The sequence below is a fragment of the Rhea pennata genome, chromosome 7, assembly GCF_028389875.1.
Source record: "Rhea pennata isolate bPtePen1 chromosome 7, bPtePen1.pri, whole genome shotgun sequence".
NCBI classification, from domain to species: Eukaryota; Metazoa; Chordata; class Aves; order Rheiformes; family Rheidae; genus Rhea; species Rhea pennata.
In genome coordinates, this window is record NC_084669.1 from 16,325,414 (window position 1) to 16,343,844 (window position 18,431).

The 18,431-nt window shown below is 51.5% G+C and overlaps 1 protein-coding gene across 3 annotated transcripts in view; it reads right to left on the bottom strand.

The window, feature by feature from the left end:
* DNMBP (dynamin binding protein) overlaps positions 1-18,119 on the bottom strand; it is a 39,922-nt gene extending 21,803 nt beyond the window's left edge. For all 3 annotated transcript variants that reach the window (XM_062580552.1, XM_062580551.1, XM_062580550.1), the window contains exons 1-4: positions 18,055-18,119; positions 8,892-9,064; positions 6,339-6,461; positions 4,043-6,004 (exon numbers count right to left, since the gene is read on the bottom strand). In XM_062580552.1, the coding sequence (XP_062436536.1) occupies positions 4,043-6,004; positions 6,339-6,461; positions 8,892-9,036 (2,230 nt within the window). In that variant the 5' untranslated portion in view covers positions 9,037-9,064; positions 18,055-18,119. The remainder of the gene's footprint in view (positions 1-4,042; positions 6,005-6,338; positions 6,462-8,891; positions 9,065-18,054) is intronic.
* Positions 18,120-18,431: the final 312 nt, after the last annotated feature.

Below are 18,431 nucleotides of genomic sequence, written 5' to 3' on the forward strand. Positions count from 1 at the left end.
CTCCTTCCAGCTCCCCTCGGCCATCACATGCCACATCCCGCGTCTCCAACTCTGTGTAACAGACGTCTGACTCTGGGCTCACACTATCATCTCCTGAGGACCAGACTGCAAATGCAGGAGCTTCACAACTTGCAGCCAGATTGCTGCGGTCCATGACATGGCTCTTGAGCTGCCTGTGTGGCCCAAAGTCTTGGTCCACATCCCTGACATCTATATAACACCTTCTGCCCTCCCTGTGTGCCCCAGGGCCTTCCTCCTCTCTATTCCACCTTCCCCCCTCCCTATGTTCTCCATCGACTCCATCCTCTCTATACTGCCTTCCCCCCTTCCTGTACTCCCAAGAGCCTCTCTCCTCCCTATATCGCCTTTCCTCCTCCTTGTACTGTCTTTTGTCCTCGCTATAGTCCCTAGGATCTCTGTCCTCACTATATGGCCTTCTCCCCTCCCTGTATGTCCTGGGGCCTCCATCTTCTCTGTATCGCCTTCCCCCTTCCCTATACTTCCTAGGGTTCACGTCCTCTCTACGCCACCTTCCTCCCTCCCTGTACTCTCCAGACACTCTGTCCTCTCCGTACCACCCCTCTAACCCAGAACTGCAGTCCCTATATTGACTACCTTCCCTCTCATACACCCCACAATTTCCACCCTCTGTATCCTGGCTTCCGCCCTCCCAAGCACCTTCTGTTCTCCTGCAATTCATGTACTGGATACCTCCCTTCCAGAAACCCTCCTTGCCTCCATCCATGCTCCATCGGTCCACAGAGTTGCTCTCCCCTCTCCTGTCACTAACCAAGTCTCTGTCCACTCTTCTGCAGTCTATGTGCTGCCTCTCGGCTCTAGATAAATCATTCCTGCGAATTTTGCTGTGCAGCGTGTTCACCCCACCAACATCTCCTCTCCTCACAGCACAACAGTCCTCATATTCCCAGTTGAGCAGTCGCGGCTCCTGCCTTGGATCTTCTGCTCCATATTTCACCCTTGGATAAGTGCACATAGTCCTTCCAGGGTGCAGTGAAGGCGCGGACCCCCTTTGTACCTGGTCACAAAGTCCCAGCACAGCCTGACACCACTTCTCCCCTTTGCACCAGCGCTTGTCCCGAGGGAAACGCAGGCACCACTTCCTGAAAGCGGGGAGCGAGGGTACAATGCGCGTGCCCAGTTGCGGTGAGCCTCAGCCTCCTCCACCTGCTGCCCAAAGTAATCAGTAACCAGTTCTGGGGAGGGAGGCTGTGGGCCGGGCAGGCTTTCACTGCCCAAACCGGCTCCGCGGCTTTGCCACACAGCCTCTCCGCAGCTTTGCTGCTCAAAGGCGGGGAAAAGGAGCGCACTGGAGCATGAGGAGGCCGTGCCCCAAGACCAACAACCCCAGGGAAAGGAAAGAGGCACTTGAAACCAGGGAAGCCACAGACCAGATACTGGATACCAGAACAGCTTCTCCCGCCTTCACATGTCTGCTGCTGGTGGCAGCAGTGAGCATGAAGATTGAACTCATCAGTCTGTCACAGTTTGGGGTCTTCTCCACATCTTGCTGGAGAAGGCAAGGTCTTTGGGCAGCTAATGTTACTGGGGCACAGCCGTAATGTACTCTCTCTGCATGGCAAAGTGTCACCAAGCGGTGCCAATGGCATGAGAGTTGCCCCCTTCCCTGCTCCAGGGTGAACGACTGAGGCATCTGCTGACAGGAATGCACTTGATGGGACTACCTGGGTTACTGAGCCTAGTCACCCACAGTCATGTGCAATCACGTAATAAAAGTTACCACAAGGCTTTAGAAACACGCACTCCAGAAACTCCTCTAATCATAATCAGTTTTCCATGACAGACTCAGGTGCTCTAGTGAGAAACCAAGAGATGACCTCAATGTGCCCCAGAGAGAAAGCAGGAGAGTCCACAGATACCATCCATGTCTTAGGTTCCTGCAACATTTGTCAGGTACGCACAACCTACACTCCCAGCTGGTAGAAGACAAGAATAAAGCCAATGGACCCTGTCACTCCAACCACAGGAGGGCAAGGAACAATTCCTGCCCTAGTCTGGTGATCAGCTAAACTCAAAATGAGTGAGCAAGACAGGTCAAAGAAGCAACCCACGGATTTTACACATATACAGCGATGAATGTGCACCTTTTTGCTTGTCCTTTAGCTCCCCAAAGGGCATGCAGAAGAGCTGGGCTCCCCCAGGACTTCTCCAGTCCTACTTTGGCTGCTGAACAAATCTTCGTAAAAGCTTTTTTTCCTTCCAATATGCCTCCATGTCCCACTGACTGTGTCAAGGCAGAGGGTCACATCTGCTGCTGGGTTCCTTAGACATGATGCAGTAATACATCTCCAGCTGAGCCAATGCAACACTGCATTAGTGATCTCGCTCACTGCAATAAAACTGGGCTAGCAAGTCTGAGACATCTCCTACAGCCACATTTGGATTTTTGTAGAACGGGTCCGTCACTCCCAGACCCAATGGGACTTTGTTCTGCGATTCTCCTGGCAGGACAGAACTTGGGTAGGACAGATATTTGTCATAACACCAGGTAGGCTACTTCTAAATCCTCAGGTCCCCTGAAGTGATGAAAAAACCCTTAGGACTACCAAGGGGATAACAAGACAGGTAGGATATCTCAGGACAGTGCATTAGTTCCTGAATAAAACTGCCAGTTTCTGTGACCGACAGGGCACAGGTTCAGCAGGATCTGTCCTCTGTCAGAATGCAGTGGGACAATGGCAGATGTTGCAAGAGCCATCCTATCCCTTTGGAAAATTTTCCTTGATCCAGTCTAGATTTTCTTCTTCCTAATTCAAGTTATTTCCTCTAGCCTCACATCTTCTAAGCATCTCTCTCACTGATGGGGAGGCTGTTTGTTACCCTGTTTCCCTAGTGCACTGATATCATCATTCATTCCCATGTGCTCTGCATCAGACAAATCTAAATCCTGTAGCAAAGTGCCTGGGCTATACAGTCCTGTTTAAGTAGTGGGAGGATGGAGGCAATGAAGTCAGAGTGAGTAATCTCAAGTCAGGAGTTGACATTTCACTCCACCTCCTGCGTGCAGGGCCCACATTTCCTGCATATCATGGGCTTTGCTGACAGAATCTCACTGTAAGAGCTCCTTGGAGAAGCTGGGGAAGGGATTGTGGGAGACTTATGTGGTCCCATGTTTCCACTTTGCCTCCTGTATTATCAGCTATAAAATAATTAATAGCACCGATCTTTATATCACAACTTCGGGTTTCTGAGCCCATATGTGTTGATATAAACAAAGCAAATCTCTTCTCCCTGAATAATTCTTCTGGGTTGCATGAACTAATGTCACAGCTTCAGCTACAGACATGTTGCAATTTAAAGGCCTTTATTGCTGTTACAGGCAGCACAGTCATTTTTCCAACAGCAGCTGAAATTCTGGATTCCAAAGAATGGAAAGCGACCAGGGACATTTTTTACTTTTTACCTACTAACCTGTCCCACTGCCAGGCCTGGTTCAATGCCCTTCTACACATACCCTCTGATTTGACTGGCAAGTCCCAAAAGCTCCATATCATCCCTGGAGCAGGAATCACCAGCAAACTTACCACCCTCCCAGGCTGGGAGCTGTCACTCCACAGTCATCAGTTAACTAAGATTTTTACTGCAGAAGAGACCACAAGCCTGGCCACTCTGAAGCCACCACTCATTTCCCTATAGCTAAGAGGGGATGAGCAGGAAGGTTAAAACACAGCCGTTCTGCTACTATTGCTTGCGATAGACAAAACACTGTGAACAAAACAGATGAGGGCTCCAGATGTACAGCAGGGCTGGAAGATGAGACTGGAAAGATGGAATGAAAAGAGGGAGTGGGGGAAACCTGGGCTGAGGGACGCCCAGAGAATGATGCTGTACAAAACCATGAAGAGGCAAAACCACGAAGACTTGTATTGCAACAATGCTTACAAAAACAATAGAAAACGAGACTCAAAGTACAAAAGAAAGGACTGTCTCCAGTTGTGGCTGTACATGGTAGGGGTCAGTTGTCCACCTAACACACCCCAATCCCAGGCTGCTGTAGACTCACCTCTCAGCTCCTGGAGCTCCGCACTGAGGCTCTCAATGTTGGAGTCACAGAAATCAAGGTTTTCCAGGGTCTCTGCTCTCACCAGCTCATCTTGCTGCTCCTCTAGCATCAAGCTCAGCTGAGCTTGAGTCTTGCCATAGGCCTCCAGGTCTCGCTCTACCTCTCCAATCCTCATCAGCAGAATGGAGCGTGAGGAAGCTGACTCTGCCCAAGGTGCATCCTCACGGCCTTCCTCCACATGCTGCTCCTGGCTGCTGGGCTGAAGCTGTGGAGGGGCCATGTTCCTTCTCTGACTGCTTGATGGAGGCCGTGGTGCAGGCCGAGAGGGCTTCACTGAGAACGACAGAGACCTGCCTTTGGGAACCTGGCTACCTGGCAAGTGCCCAGGGGCTGTCGCAAGGGTGCTGGGCCGAGGAGGGGGTGGCCTCAGCACCTTCCTTTTCTCTGGCTGCCTGCAGTGAGGGGCAGACTCAGGAGACCCACGAACAATGTCCTTCTCAGAGCTGTAGTCCAAGATAGAGAAGTGGCGGGAGACCTTGTCCTGCTCGGCACCAGTACTTGACAGACTCTTCTCAAACTGTGCCAGCTGCTCTGTCAGTTTGGAGTCGAGGTCTGTGCAGCCATCTCCCTGCACTGCAGGCAGGGAGCATTCCCCCCAGCTCCCAGGCCATGTATCTAGGCCCACATGGGCACTGCCCAAGCTGGAGGAACCCGATTTGGACTTCTCCTGTTGACTGTCCACCCAACTGTCAAGGTCCTGGGCACTACTCTGGCTCTCCTTGGCCTCTGATGCTGCCCAGCTGGTAGAAGAAATCACCTTGCTCCTGTTGCTGTCTGGAGGTGAACAGGGAGATTGTGAGGGCACTGTGGGACTGTCTCCATCATGTTCAAGCAGGGCAAGAGTTCCTGCATTTCCTGGGGAGGCTGATACGGTTCCCCCAGGCTCCAAAACATATGCTTGGTTAGACGTGCTGCTCTGCTGGGGAGGTAGCTGAGCAGAGGGGAGAAGGCCATTGATTGTGTTTGTGCAGTCAAAGGGGAGGGAGGCTGCTGTGTCTTTGGGATGTGGCCCTTGGAGTCCTGTGTCAGGAAAGGCCTGACTCTTTCCCAGATCATTTTCTAGAGGACCCTCTGTCCTCTCCACTATCTGAGACAAAACAGTGTCAGGCTCTGCGTGCAAAACTGATCCATCCTCCTTTTCCCTGCCATTTTTCCCTGGCAAAAGATCAGCTTTCGAGCAGACGCTTTCTGGGTTTTGTTGGATGGTTACTCCACAGCTGCCTCCACCCTGGGGATCGCCAGCACCTCCTTTTTCTCTGCAGGGATCAGAGGCTTCCAGTCTCACAAATCTGTGCGGAAAGATGCCGCGTTTCCCCCTCACCTCCCCCTCTAGCCATCCATCCTCCAGAATCCCTATGATCCGAATCCTGTCACCCACATCAAAATCCAGTTCCTTGGACTCCAGGGCTTGGAACTGATAGAGGGCAACACCATAGGTGCTCCCTGGCTCCTGCCCCCCATCTTCTCTGCTCTCCTCCTTCTTGGGGGGCATCTCCACTGTCCCATTGGTGGCACAAGGTCCCATGGTCTCTGGATCATCTGAAGTTCCTGCTGTTCTCAAAGGACTAAGCAGCTCCACAAAGCCCTCTGGAAAAATGCCCCTGTGGCCTCTGAGCTCCCCCTCAAACCAGCCAGGCTCTGGAATGCCAACAATGTTGATCACATCCCCTTCCCTGAAGTCCAGTTCCTCTTCCAGCTGGGCAGAGAGGTCCATTAGGGCTCGGGCTTGGCCCAGTGAGTAGGCAGGCACCTCCAGGAGAGCACTCTGGGATAGCTGATGGCTCCGAACTGAAAGGCACAGCTCCCGTACACATGATGAGGGGAAAAAGCCCTTAGAACCCCAGCTGCTGCGGCCCTGGAGCCAGCTGGAGGCCAGGGAGCCTCCCAGGATCACTAGGTCTCCTGCAGGAAATGAGACACATCAGGTCAAAGACTTGCCCGTATGGTTGCTTCTCACATCTTTTTCCTGCCTCCCCACATCCTTCTTGGCTGTGGATAAAGGCTGGCACTCTGCACAGAAAGCATAGAATGGAGGTAAGGCATGAAGCATCATCAGCCTCGTACATACAGGAGGTCCCTGGTGGATTTGACATGACCCATGTCATGAAATACTAGGAAATACCCTTCTCTCTCCTTCCATGCTAGGGAAGGTGCTGTGACTAGGTCCACCATATGCTTCTGGAAGAACAAGTGGGGATTAGAGGATGCAAAGCAACAGAAGGGGAAAAGAGATTACCTCTCTGCAATGACAAGCTCCCTGGCTCTTGAGATATGAAGTCACTGGTACAAACAAACAATTTTTCTCCCTGCTTCATAGGGGGAATATCCACAGGCTCCACAAAGCTGCTAGGAAACTGCCCTAAAATGAAAAGCAGTTGTCAGCAATGAAGTTTTTCTGCAGCCCACTACCACTCCCTCCACCCTCCTCCCAGATCTTGGAATCTGTTCTTCCTGCCAAGAAGGAAGCTACTCAGGGTGCCTCAACAGCATTGTGGAAGAGGAATGGGTTTGAGACTCAGGAACTCCAGAGGTTTTTAAATGCTTATGAGCTAGAAGAGAACAAAAAGTGTTGTGTCCTCGGCTCAGTCCAGGCAACCAACAGACTATGTTCATCACCGGGATTGTGCAATCAGCACACAGTTTCTGGGAACAGACCTGGTTTTCTTCACTTCATAGCTTGTTTCCCAATGCAGGGGGCAAGATCAGGACTGTGATATCCAAAAGTGCTGGACTACAGACCAGTGTCTTGTGACTGGGCACATCCACCATGGGCTTCCCACATTGTAAGACACAGCCCACACAGGGCCTCAATGCAGAATTTGGGCTGCTACACTTGGGATGGCCACATCTGCAAGTCACAGGCTCTGTCACAGCTGCGTCGCTGCTGAGATTCCAGTGTCCTTTCCTGTTTTATCACCTCTGTGCAGCTGTTGGATGTACAGCTATTCTGAGCAGGTCGCTGCCAGAAATGACAGTGCACGCTTTTTGGCCATTTTATTCAGCTACCAATTTCAGTCCCCAGAGCACTGGAGCTGGCAAAGCCAGTGGGCTCTGCCAAATGCCAGTGAGCATTTGTAGTGGCAATGGCCACTACAAATATCATTCCGATCTTCTGTACATGCTGGCAAGGAGGAATGATGGAGAATGGGATAGCAGCATTTCCAGCATTCACTCACAATGTCCACTCAAGATGATGTTCAAGTTCTCCAAAGTCCTATAAAATCTGGTGAGGATTTTTTTTTTCCTCCCTGGAAATGCCATACCCTAGAAACCTAGCACTTTCATCTGGCATTAGGCAGTTTGACATCTCCTGTCATTAACTTGCAATATGACCAACAACTCACAGGCTTCTCATCTCAGTGGCTCCCTTCAAAGTTTTAACCAATTCCACTTCTTTTTCCATGTCTTAAGTTTCCTGCTCTGTATATGGAAATAAGCTAATGCTGTCTGAAAGGAAGTCATGGAGCTACACTACTTATTCCTCACAGAGTGTTAAATGTTATTATTGGTAGACTGACGCACATCCATAGCTTCCATCCAGAAGCAGTATTTTAATTTCCTACAACTTTAGCTTAGAAAATTGTGAAGAAAACTTCAAGAGCTGTTCCAAGGAAAAGCAGGAATACAAGTGGATATTGAGTAAAATGCCATTAAAAACTATCCTGTTTGAATTCTGTTTCTTTATCTTTGAGCTTTGACACACTTCTGCTTATTGCTCCTCCATAGCTGCTTCTTCTTAAGAACAAGCACCTCAACTATGTTAGGAGACAAAAATGAGGTAAAATAGCTACTGGTAATTTCTGCAGTAGTAATTTGTGCCCAGTGACTTCAGCAGTAGCAGGATTAGGCTCACTCAGTGCCATTTATCAGCTACGTGGAGCACAGGAAACAAGCTCTCCTCTCCACCTTTGCTCCTGTCCATCTTTGTTTTACCCAGCAGATGGGCGCCTGACAGCCCACAGCTGTTGGAAAGCCCAGACCGCTGCTCCAATAGCAGCCATGTCTCCACGGCTAGGGATGAAACTGCAGCCCTACCCCCATGCTGAGGAGAGAGTCAGGCGCACGCTTTGAAGTGGCCTGTTTTTCATCTCTCTGAGAGCTCATATATCCTTTCAACATTGTTATTAAGATGAAGAAGAGCTGCTTGAAAAAGGACTACAAGATCTTTTAAGTGATTCATTAAGACTGTTTTTGCTGCTTCAGAAGTTTCTAATACCCCTCCAAAAGTTTAACAGTTTTGCACTCTACTTCAGCCATCCACATACTGACGGCAGCTTGTGCCGGAAAGGTTTAAAGCAGAAAGCCGGAAGCGGGCTGAGTTAGAAGGTTCTGGAGGGGACACTGATTCTGTCGCTGCATCTCCTGCTGACTTGACCTGACAGGGTCACTTGGCACTTCCACTCTCTGTGCATCTGTTTCCTCTCTTTCCTTGCCACAGCAGGTCAGCATACAAACTAGCCAGGAAATGGGCTGGCCCACTGCAGAGGATGGAGCACCCAGTATTATGAGGATCTAATCTCCCTGAGGACTGGCATACCTCTCTCAAAACACCAACAAACAAAAGCTATCCGAATGCTCGATGCGAAGCTGGCAGGAGATCAGCGACAGGGAACCTGCAACTTCAGTCCCAGTCAAAGTCCAGTGAAAGGCTCAGGAAAATGAATTTACTCCTGCACTGCCCCCTAGAACAGTGCTGGCCAAGGGAAGGTGTGCAGACAGGGAGGCTGACGAGCTGGGCGCTAACCAGTGTGCCTCTGTGAATCCAGGTGCAAGCACTTGCAGCTCTTACCTGTGACGCCTTCCTTTTTGCCAAGGAGCCAGAACTCATCCACTACGGCCAGCACCTCGATCACGTCTCCCACAAACAGGGGCAGCTCCTCAGAGACGCTGGGACAGAAGTCAAAGACCGCTCGTACCAAGGAGCCAGCCTCCATTGTGCGAGGTCCAAAGGCAGATCAGTACCTAAGATGCAACAGCAAGTCTGTTATCAACAGCACACACCTGAAATTATCACATACACGCTCACAAAGAAAAACCCTTCCCAAGCATGAGATGTAGGAGCATTTTGTGGTACTCCCATCACTGAAGCCCCTCTCCAGGATTCAGATTTTATTGCCACAAGAGTCAGGGAATGTCCCCAAGTCCAACCTGCCTTCTGCAACCTCTCTGGATCTTTTTGGGGGAACATATGTTTGTGCCACCATGGAGGAAGAAGCAGCAAGAAAATCTGGAAATGATTTCCTGTCAGGAAGGAAGCAAGAGGAGGGGAGGAAGCCCAGCGTTTCCCTGACAGGCAGCCCAAGGCACGGGGCCCGAGCTGGGCAGGCAGGCAGAACCCCGCACACGCTGTCCCACCGCACACACTCCTGCAGGAGAGGTGAAGGTGTCCTGGTCTCCAGCGGCACCGCTCAGGGCACCGCTGGCTGCTGGCTCGCTGTCAGAGCCGGTGGAAACGCGCATTAAAGCGGCGTCACCCTTCTGCCCAGCACAAAGTCCTCTCAAGCAAGCTCAACCCGTCACCACCACCTGGGCTGACATTTCTTGGTACTGCTGAGCATGGCCCACCTGAGCCCCTTGCAAGTCTGGAAAAGGACACGCTAACACCGGGAGGAGAAAAATATCCCTGCTAACGAGGTGCAGCAAGCTTCCAGCGAGTGTGCCAGCGGGCAGCTGCAGCCAGGGAAATGCTTTCTGCTGACGGGACTGCTCTATTTATCGCACAGGACTCACCTCGTGGGAACAAAGCGGGCTTGTGCGTGGCAGGACTGCCTCCTCAGCAATCCTCCCCGCTCCCCACCGTGCCCCCAGCGCGGCAGCCGGCCGCAGCCACGCAGCTGCCCCCGCAGCCCACGCTGTGCTGCTCGGGGCTCACCCCGGCTCCCCGCTTCCCCAGCGCAGGGCTGCCGGCACCCCGCCAAGGGCAACGTCTGCAGGAGACCGTGGAGAAGCTGAGACGGGCGCGAGCATGACGCCAAGCAGGCAGGTGCAGGGAAGGCTGCTGTCGGGACTTGCCGACATCGTAAAATGGCAGCGCTAGCAGGAGGCAGCGTAACGCACCCCCACGGCAGCGCTCCTCAGGGCTGAGACGGTGAAACCCCGCAGCCTTCAGCAAACTGGTGCTTTTTGCAGAGACACGTGTGCCCCTCCCCACCAGCTGCCCCCAAGCCTTGCCCTGCAGACACCTAACAGCGACCGTGGGGCTGCACAGCTGCTCTGCCCCAGCCAGACTCCTGCCACGGCCCCTCTGCTGTCCTCTCCATCATGCCTACTGCTGTCTCCCGCCTTAGCGCCAGCACGTGAGCTCCCTGGGGCACAGGCTCCCGCTTTGTTACCAGCATTGTGCTGGCTGCGCAGACAAAGAGCCCAATATCCAGCAGCAGACTGCACTCTGCCACCAAAAGGAGATGAATGGACTAGAGTGAATCAGGAACACAAAGAGCTGCAGTTCAGGATAGCAGGAACCTACTGAGGCAGAAAGAGCAACAGTGTTAAAAACAGGACCATGCGGAGCAGGGAAAAAGATGCATCAAAAGAACCACCAAATTAGCCAGGAAATGCTGAAGACCAAAGACTAGCCTGAGCTGCTCAAGGTGGGGTGGCTGGGGCAGGCTGGCTGCATGTTCTGAGGGGAGCAGGACAGCAGCATGAATAGGCAACAGCCCTGTGTAGGCATCTGGGGCTGCCACCATCCCGCAGACAGTCCGTGGGCTCCCTGGCACAAGACACCACTGAGCTCACTTGTCGCATTCTCAGTATGCACTCTTTGCAGCTGTAGTAGACAAGCAAAAAAAACCCAAACAGGTGTAATTGCTGCCTTACGGCGTAAGGGGAAGTTTCCTCCAGGGCACACGTAAAGTGAGATTTCTCGTGGTTTCCTACGTCAACAGATGCACCATCCGCACGGGCTGAGAAGTGCAAGGATTACTGCATGGGGGCTGCACATCCAAATGCTGGCTTTGCAGCGGTCATTGTGAGGCTGAGGATACTGCCTTCCCACTGCCTGGGACTCAGCTCCTTGCTTGTGAAAACAACACTATCACTTCCTTAATTCACCCAGAGCTCTAGGGATTCATTCATTACAATGCTCAAGATTTTCAGAGACAGACGATTGAGAGGGACAGGCAGGATCACAACTGTTCTGCTATGTATCTATTAATTGCAGTTACAATAAAACACTGGCTCTAAGATGTTCATTATGAAATGTAGTGCTTGAGGGCCAGCCCATGATGCAAGAAAGCATGAAGTGATTTCTGAAACTGTCAAAAAAAAAAAAAATCCCAAGCAGCTCATGTTCCCTGTGAAGAGTGGGATCTCTCTCTGACAAAGGGGTTTCACATATAGATCAGTGGGAAGGGAAAAGGGAATCTGGAAGCATCACAGACTGACAGCAGGAGGAACCTGAAAACATTCTCCATTAACTAAGTGCTTAGTGTCTCAGAGAAAACCCTAATCCAACAACTTTGTAGGAGCCACTGACTGACCACTGGAACAAAGAGGAAAGGAGTCATTACAGTCACACAGACACAGTTACAGTCACACAGACACAGAAAGGTGAGAGTCACCTCGGAGGAATGCAAGTATCAGTGAGCACAGGAGATGCTCAGAGAAGGGAACAACAGCCAGGCGCGTACAAACTCTGCTCCAATATTTCCAGAAATATCTGATGATCCCACACTCCTGCCCTCATCCCAGAGATATCAGATGCTTCGCTTGCATATCCTTTTCTAGAAGTATAATCACCCCAAACTGTCTCCTGCCAGCTGGACCAGAAGCAAGGTCCAAGTCAGGCTACACCTGAGCAGTCCCTTGCCAGCCAAAAGGATGAAGCACAAGCCCCTACAGCTGGGGCTACTGGGGCAACAGGTCCTAGGTCAGTCTGTCTTTTCAAAGCTCAGTGCCAGCACTTGGTAAACTCTCCTATTTCAGCAAGGGACCAGGGAATTGCCCTGAGTACAGAACTGTTTGCTATTTTTTTCTCTCTCTCAGAGCCTAGACTGTATGCCTCTGTGTTTGAAGGCAATGAATTAGTCTTGTGGGTTAGCTTGTTCCATAACATGATCTGAACACAAAATATTATGCTTTCCAGGATCTGGGCCTTGTTTTACTCCGTGGACTGCTGACTGCAACATTTTCTCCAAATCCCATCTAGAGAAGGAAGCCTCCTAGCATTACCTAAACTGGAAACTTACTGAATTCAAATCTTCAGGCTTAATAGTGGACACAAACCTCATCTCCTCACCAGATCTGCCTGGTGAAAATAAACATCCAGCGACATCTCTCACACAGGCTCCAGCAGGAAGAGCAGACTGCAGGGAAAGCTGGGCTCCGCCTGCAATCCACGGTGAGTCATGCTCCTGACTACCGGCCAAGCACCATCCCCTCTCACCTCCAGGATGGGTAATCCCTCCCTGTCAGGGGGAGGGAAAGCTCGTCCACAACTGAGCAAACACTGGAACTTAACCCTGCTGGAGGTCAGGGCTGCAAACTGCAGCAGAGCTGGAGGAGGACAAAATTCCTGCCTCCGCCTAGCAGCAGAGCCACATCCAAAGAAGGCCTCACTGTGCAAGTATGAAGTTGTAGCAAAGCAGTGAACTCGCCCTGCTGAGAACACGCTGTCTCTGTCTCACTGCCTGATCCGCCACAAACTAGGTAACATGTTCCAGTCGCTCAGCTGCACCCTGTCTGCTTCCTAGCTCCAAGCTTGACACAACATTATTGTGCAGCAAGGCAGAGAGTGAATTCCCAGAGTATGAATCATGCTTCTCAGCCTCCTTGCATGCATGCTTAGCACACATTAGCACTACCTTTATGGAATACAGCCTATCCTATTTTGCCATTAGCTCTGAAGTATGTTTGGTCCAGTAGGGGCTGATGAAAGGAGAGATCAAAATGAAAGGACAGCTATTAACTGTTCTGAGATCTTCAGCAGAGACTGGATCACATCACTACAGCCAAGAGAAGGCATTTGCACACTTACTTGCACACACAACCTCTCATATCCCTCCTCTCACTTTACAGCTGAAATTGGACAGAGTAAGATGTCTCCAACAGACTCACCAGTACCAGGGTGATGAAGTATTGTCAGGTGTTTGCTCAGAAGGCCATCATTTACGTGGAAGCAGACCTACCAAGGACTGTGATGTTAAGTCTGTGTGGTTTTTGCATATTTGTGATGCTAAGGATGAGCAAACAGAGTTCCTGTACCTTAGAAACAAGGATTGTCTTCCGTGTCTTTGCTGAAAGGCCCCATAGCAGGGATTTCAAGCGCTTAAAGAGACAAGGCAGTAATGTGAAGAGACCATTATTGGTTGATTACAAAAAGTATTAAGAACTCCAGGAACAGGAGAGACCCCGAGGACTGAGAGACAGCTAATCCAATGGCATACTCGAGTTGTGGATTAGATGAACAGATAAAGAGCAATAATGGACAGATGCCACAAATTTAGCGGAAAGAGAACCAAACTTCACAGGCCATACCACCATCTGTTCCTGCCAAATAACACTTTTTAGCTTCTCACTCAGAGGCAGTGCTATTAGAACCACCGATGGTCAGCATTATAGCATAATTCATCAGCACAGTAGCTGAGAAATTAACATACCACCGAACAGAAAAAAATGTAGTGCAGGCATCCACATGCACACTTGGTTGACACCAGAGAGACAAGTGTATTCTTGTGCAACAGATGGCTCAGCCTCCTTAAAGACTTAGAGCCTGCCTGAGCAGTAGACCAGGGAGGAGCCAGATTCCCAGAAATGCACAAACCCAAGTTTATCCTAGAAGAAGTCAACTAAACTAACAGAGCCTGACAGTGAAGTTATCTTTTTTTCAAAACTGAAAAATACCATGCATTTCACCTATGTCTCTTCATGCCTCCTTCCACTCGTTGCAACTTAATGCCTGCTCCCTGAAAACAAAATCCACCTCCAGAAATGGAGACACCCCTCTATGCTGTTCAGTGCACTCTCCAGCCACTGGGTTTGGCCTCAACAAGAGATTTGCTGCAGCTCTCACTGTGCTCTGAGATGCAGGATCAGTATCTGATATTCAGTGTGAGGAAACCACAAGCGTCATTTGGCTTGTCATATAACTGTGTCATGAACTTACTACCTATATGCCCAAGTATTTTCCCTTCCCTTGGAGATATTCAAAGCCCGCCTGGATGCAGCCTTGTCTAATGTGCTCTAGGTGACCCTGCTTGAGCAGGGGGTTTGGATTAGATGATCTCCAGAGGTCCCTTCCAATCTTACTGATTCTGTGATTCTGTGATTCTCTGCTCCTCCTACCTTCTTGTGGTCTCCAAATCTGGACGCTCCTCCTTCCCTCACTCCTCCTTAACGCACTGCATCTGCAAGGCCTGCACAATCCCAAGACATGCTTCGCAGATGGGACACGGCCCTCCATGAGCGAGGGCATCTGATCCCCAGTTGGAGTCAGAGCAAATGCAGGGATTCAGGCTCCATAGCAAATTGTAGAGCTGACCCTACTTGTCTCAACAGAAGGGATGAGGCAGCAAGCAGGGCAGAAAGAGAGGCCTAGTGATGAGGAGGAGAGGAGTCTTGTCCGACCAAGAAAATGCTGACTGCTGTAGCCTCTTCTGTTAGGAGACACTGCTTACCTCTGCAGATCTCTAAGAACTCTCCAGTGAGCTTCATACATTGAGAAATGGGAAACCTTCTCTTATATATTCCATCTCCTAACTCCATATGGTTCCCAGGAGGAAGAAAAGTAATTTCATTTCCTTTGTCTGTGACCTGACATACAAAAATCATTAAAATAAATGTATTTAGATTGCAATGTCAAGCTCTCTAGAACTAGGAAAACCAGGAACAAGAGCTGTTTGAGCAAGCTCTGGCCTCCAACAGCACATGTGTGACAGTTTAGGATATTTGCCACAGGAGTTCTAGCTCACATGCCAGACAAGTCATTCAAACCACTTTTTTTTTCTCTCTCTCTCTTTCTCCAGCTGGACACTGGCTACCACAGTGTTCTCATCTGCTCTTTAGCAGGATGCAGGACAGGGCAGGCTGGCAGTATTTGTGCTGGGAAAGTGTAGGTTGGGGAGAATGGAAGAGAAACTTGTGTTGGGCCAGACAGCAAGCAAATGAAAGTCATCTGGAAACTAGAGCACAGCATCAATTTTTAATGCAAGGCACAACACCTTGACACAACATGTGAGCAAGAGCACTGTTATGGATATTTAATCTCCGCCATTGTGGAAACAACCATGCAAAGGCTAGATCACCAGTACAGAACACAACAGTTTCACAAATTTTAACCAGGACTCTGTACCAAGAGGCTGCATGCATTATACAGACACTACAACTGAGTCCCATCTTCTCCCAGGAGGCACATGTTTGTCTCTCTTGCTGTTTTTTCCAGACAAGACAACTTAGTATGGAGAACAGACAAAATCCTAATAATAGCACCCCTTCTGATGTGTGGCACACAGGCTGGGCTCCTGTGGGTAAGCAGCAGATGATCACAAAATTAGTCATTATACTTGAATACATATGCAAAACAGGTTAGACTGGGGATACAAGGACTTTCCTCAACACTTAAGTGCTTGACTTTGCACCCTGAACCATATTTTTCAATACAGCTTTTGGAAAGAAGCCCATTACAATGCTTCAGTTCCCAGAAAGGGAGTCCAGAAATCTGGAAATTACTCCAGTTTGAACTGGATGCTCTGTTCTTTACCTTCAGCCCTGTTTTGTGCTACTCTTTACCTCTACAAAACCTAAATCCTGTGAGTAGGGACTCTGTCAATATCTGGCATCATGGTTCTTTTCAGACACACTAGGAACTCCTGAAAAGGAAGCAATGAATATATTTCCTAATACAAAGGTTCTAAAAATAAAACAAAGTAAAAGCTGTGTCACTCTGAAATGGGGTCGAGCAATCACTAAAAACATGATTAGAAAAATATCTTTGCTGAAGGTTGAGGGGAAATCATCAGTTAAGGTATTGAAGTCCTAAGGTAAGCACAGTTCAGGCTGTCCCACCCAAGCACACATCATCACCATTACGAAGTCCATTCCAACAGTCACCCACTGAACCTCAGCTACACACTGAACCCTGCAGCACCACAGAGCCGCGCTGCCCACAACAGCTAATGCATCTGACACTCCGGCAGAGCTATCAGTTTCATTCTCTTCACTCTCCAGTTCCTCCTGCCCCACTGTGAAGTTCTTAACATTTTTCTAAAATTGTTTTATGTATGTACTAGCTTTTAATGTCACTGCTAAACCTAAGCAGAAAGGCAACAGAGTGGGTGCAGCAGCTACAGCCAGGCATTGGGGGAAGTGGAAAGGGGGCATTTGAGAGCAGCTGGAAAGAGCATTGAAACTGTTGTCCTTGGCAGAGCAGAGGATTAGAAGGAGAGAACAGCAAAACAAGCCAGCTCAGAGATGTGGGCATTAACTGTGCTGTGGAGAGCCCTGAAAACAAGGACGACACATTTAAACATGATGCCCAGCACAATTCAGAGCCAGAGGAGTGAGTCAAGATGAGGGGGATGGTGATGACGTCTCATAGCGCAGTACAGAAGCTGTATTTGGCAAAGTATCTACAAAACTACAAATGCTGTATCTACAAACTGTTTCTGGCCTTTGCAGAGGTAAGTTCAGAATTATAATGGAAGCTAAGGAGAGAATGGCAGAGGCAAGGGGAGAAAAGGGCCTTTTCAGAAAAATGTGAAAGCCATGGAAACATGGTAAACCTCAAAACAGCTGTTACTTGCAATGCTTATTACACAACTTGGAGGCTTGCTAGGTACTACAGCAAAGAGGCAGAGATGTGAAAGAAGTGGAGAGAGGGGCACTTCAGACACAAGAAGTTGCAGCAGAGATGTTTGAACTCAAAGGCCAAATGGCACAAAGGACAAGATCAGCTGAGCATGTTGCAGCAGGATACTAGCACAAGAGCAGCAGCGTCTGAAGATATTGAGGATGCAGCGCATCCCTGGCGAGGCCATTTGAAGAGGCACTTCCAGTTCATCTTTGTTAGAGCCTAAGGTAGCTCTTTCCTTCATGGTGTCTGGCATGCACCAATGCAGAGGGATTTACGTTTACTGGAGTGAGAATGGTAGGAAACTTTCAGAAGTTTTTCTCCCCAGATCCGAGTAAACAAAGTAGATGCTCTCAGAAGAGCAGCCTGGAAAGGCACTGCGCTGCAGCTTGGGCTTTCTGCTTTTTAGGTGCAACCATTCGCATTGCTGATCTCCAGAGCATCACTGCTGAACGCTCTTGTTGCTGGTGCCTTCAAGGTCCCAAACGCCTGCCCTGTTTCAACATGGTCAAGATTTCTCCTGAAAAAAAGCTGTTTGGAGAACGCCAGTGCCACAAACTGTGGGTCTCCCGGGCAAGTTATCAGCCCAAGGGCCCACCACCTGCACAGACACAGCTTAAGAGATCGAAATCCCCAGGCCCCTTGGCACTCCTCCGCCAACGCCCGGTGGGAATGACCCCGGCGGCTCCCGCACAGCTCGGGCTGTCCCCGACAGCCGGTCCGCAGAGCAGAGGCGCCCGTGACCGAGTCTGAGGGACGCGATAAACCCCCAGCCACGCGCCAGGGCGGACGGACCGCGCCGCCGGCCGCCCCGCTCCCCGCGCCAGGCGCGCAGCACGCAGGGGCGGCCGGGCAGGGCGGAAAGCGCCCCGCGCGCGCTGCGTCACGCCAGCCCCACGCCAGCCCCACGCCAGCCCCACGCCGAGGCGCGGCCCCCCGCGCGGGGCGACCCCCCGCGCGGCCAGGCGCCCCGCCACCCCCCTTCGCGGCCGGGGCTGCGGGAAGCGGGGCAGGGAGCGAGGCCGGCGCGGCGCGGCCCGAGCCCGCGGCGCAGCCCGGGCCGAGCGCGGGGCCGGCGGCGGCGCAGGCCGGAGCCCCAGGGGCGCGCGGGGCCGCGCCGGAGGGGCAGCGCCCGGCTGCCGCGGCCGCGCCGGCGGGTCCCTACCTGCTCCCGGCCCGCTCCCGGCCGCCGCGGCCGCTCCGGCCCTGCGGGTCCCGCGCCCGCCTCCGCCCCCCGCGCCCCGCCCGGCCCCGGCCCCGGCCCGGCCCCCGGCGCCGGCCCGGCCCGCCCCGCCCGGCCTCGCAGGGCCCGCCTCGGCCCCGCGGAGCGCCCGGCGCCGCGTGGGGAGCGCGGCAGAGCCGCGGCGTGGCGCGGGCGCAGCCCCGCGGGGCCCGGGCGCTCGGGAGGGGCTGGCAGCCCCACGCGCGGCCCTGGGACGTGGGGCACACGTGGCCGCGGCCTCTGCCCCACATGCAGCCCTCGGGTGTGGGGCACGCGTGGCCACGGCCTCCGCCCCACGCGCGGCCCTGTGACGTGGGGCA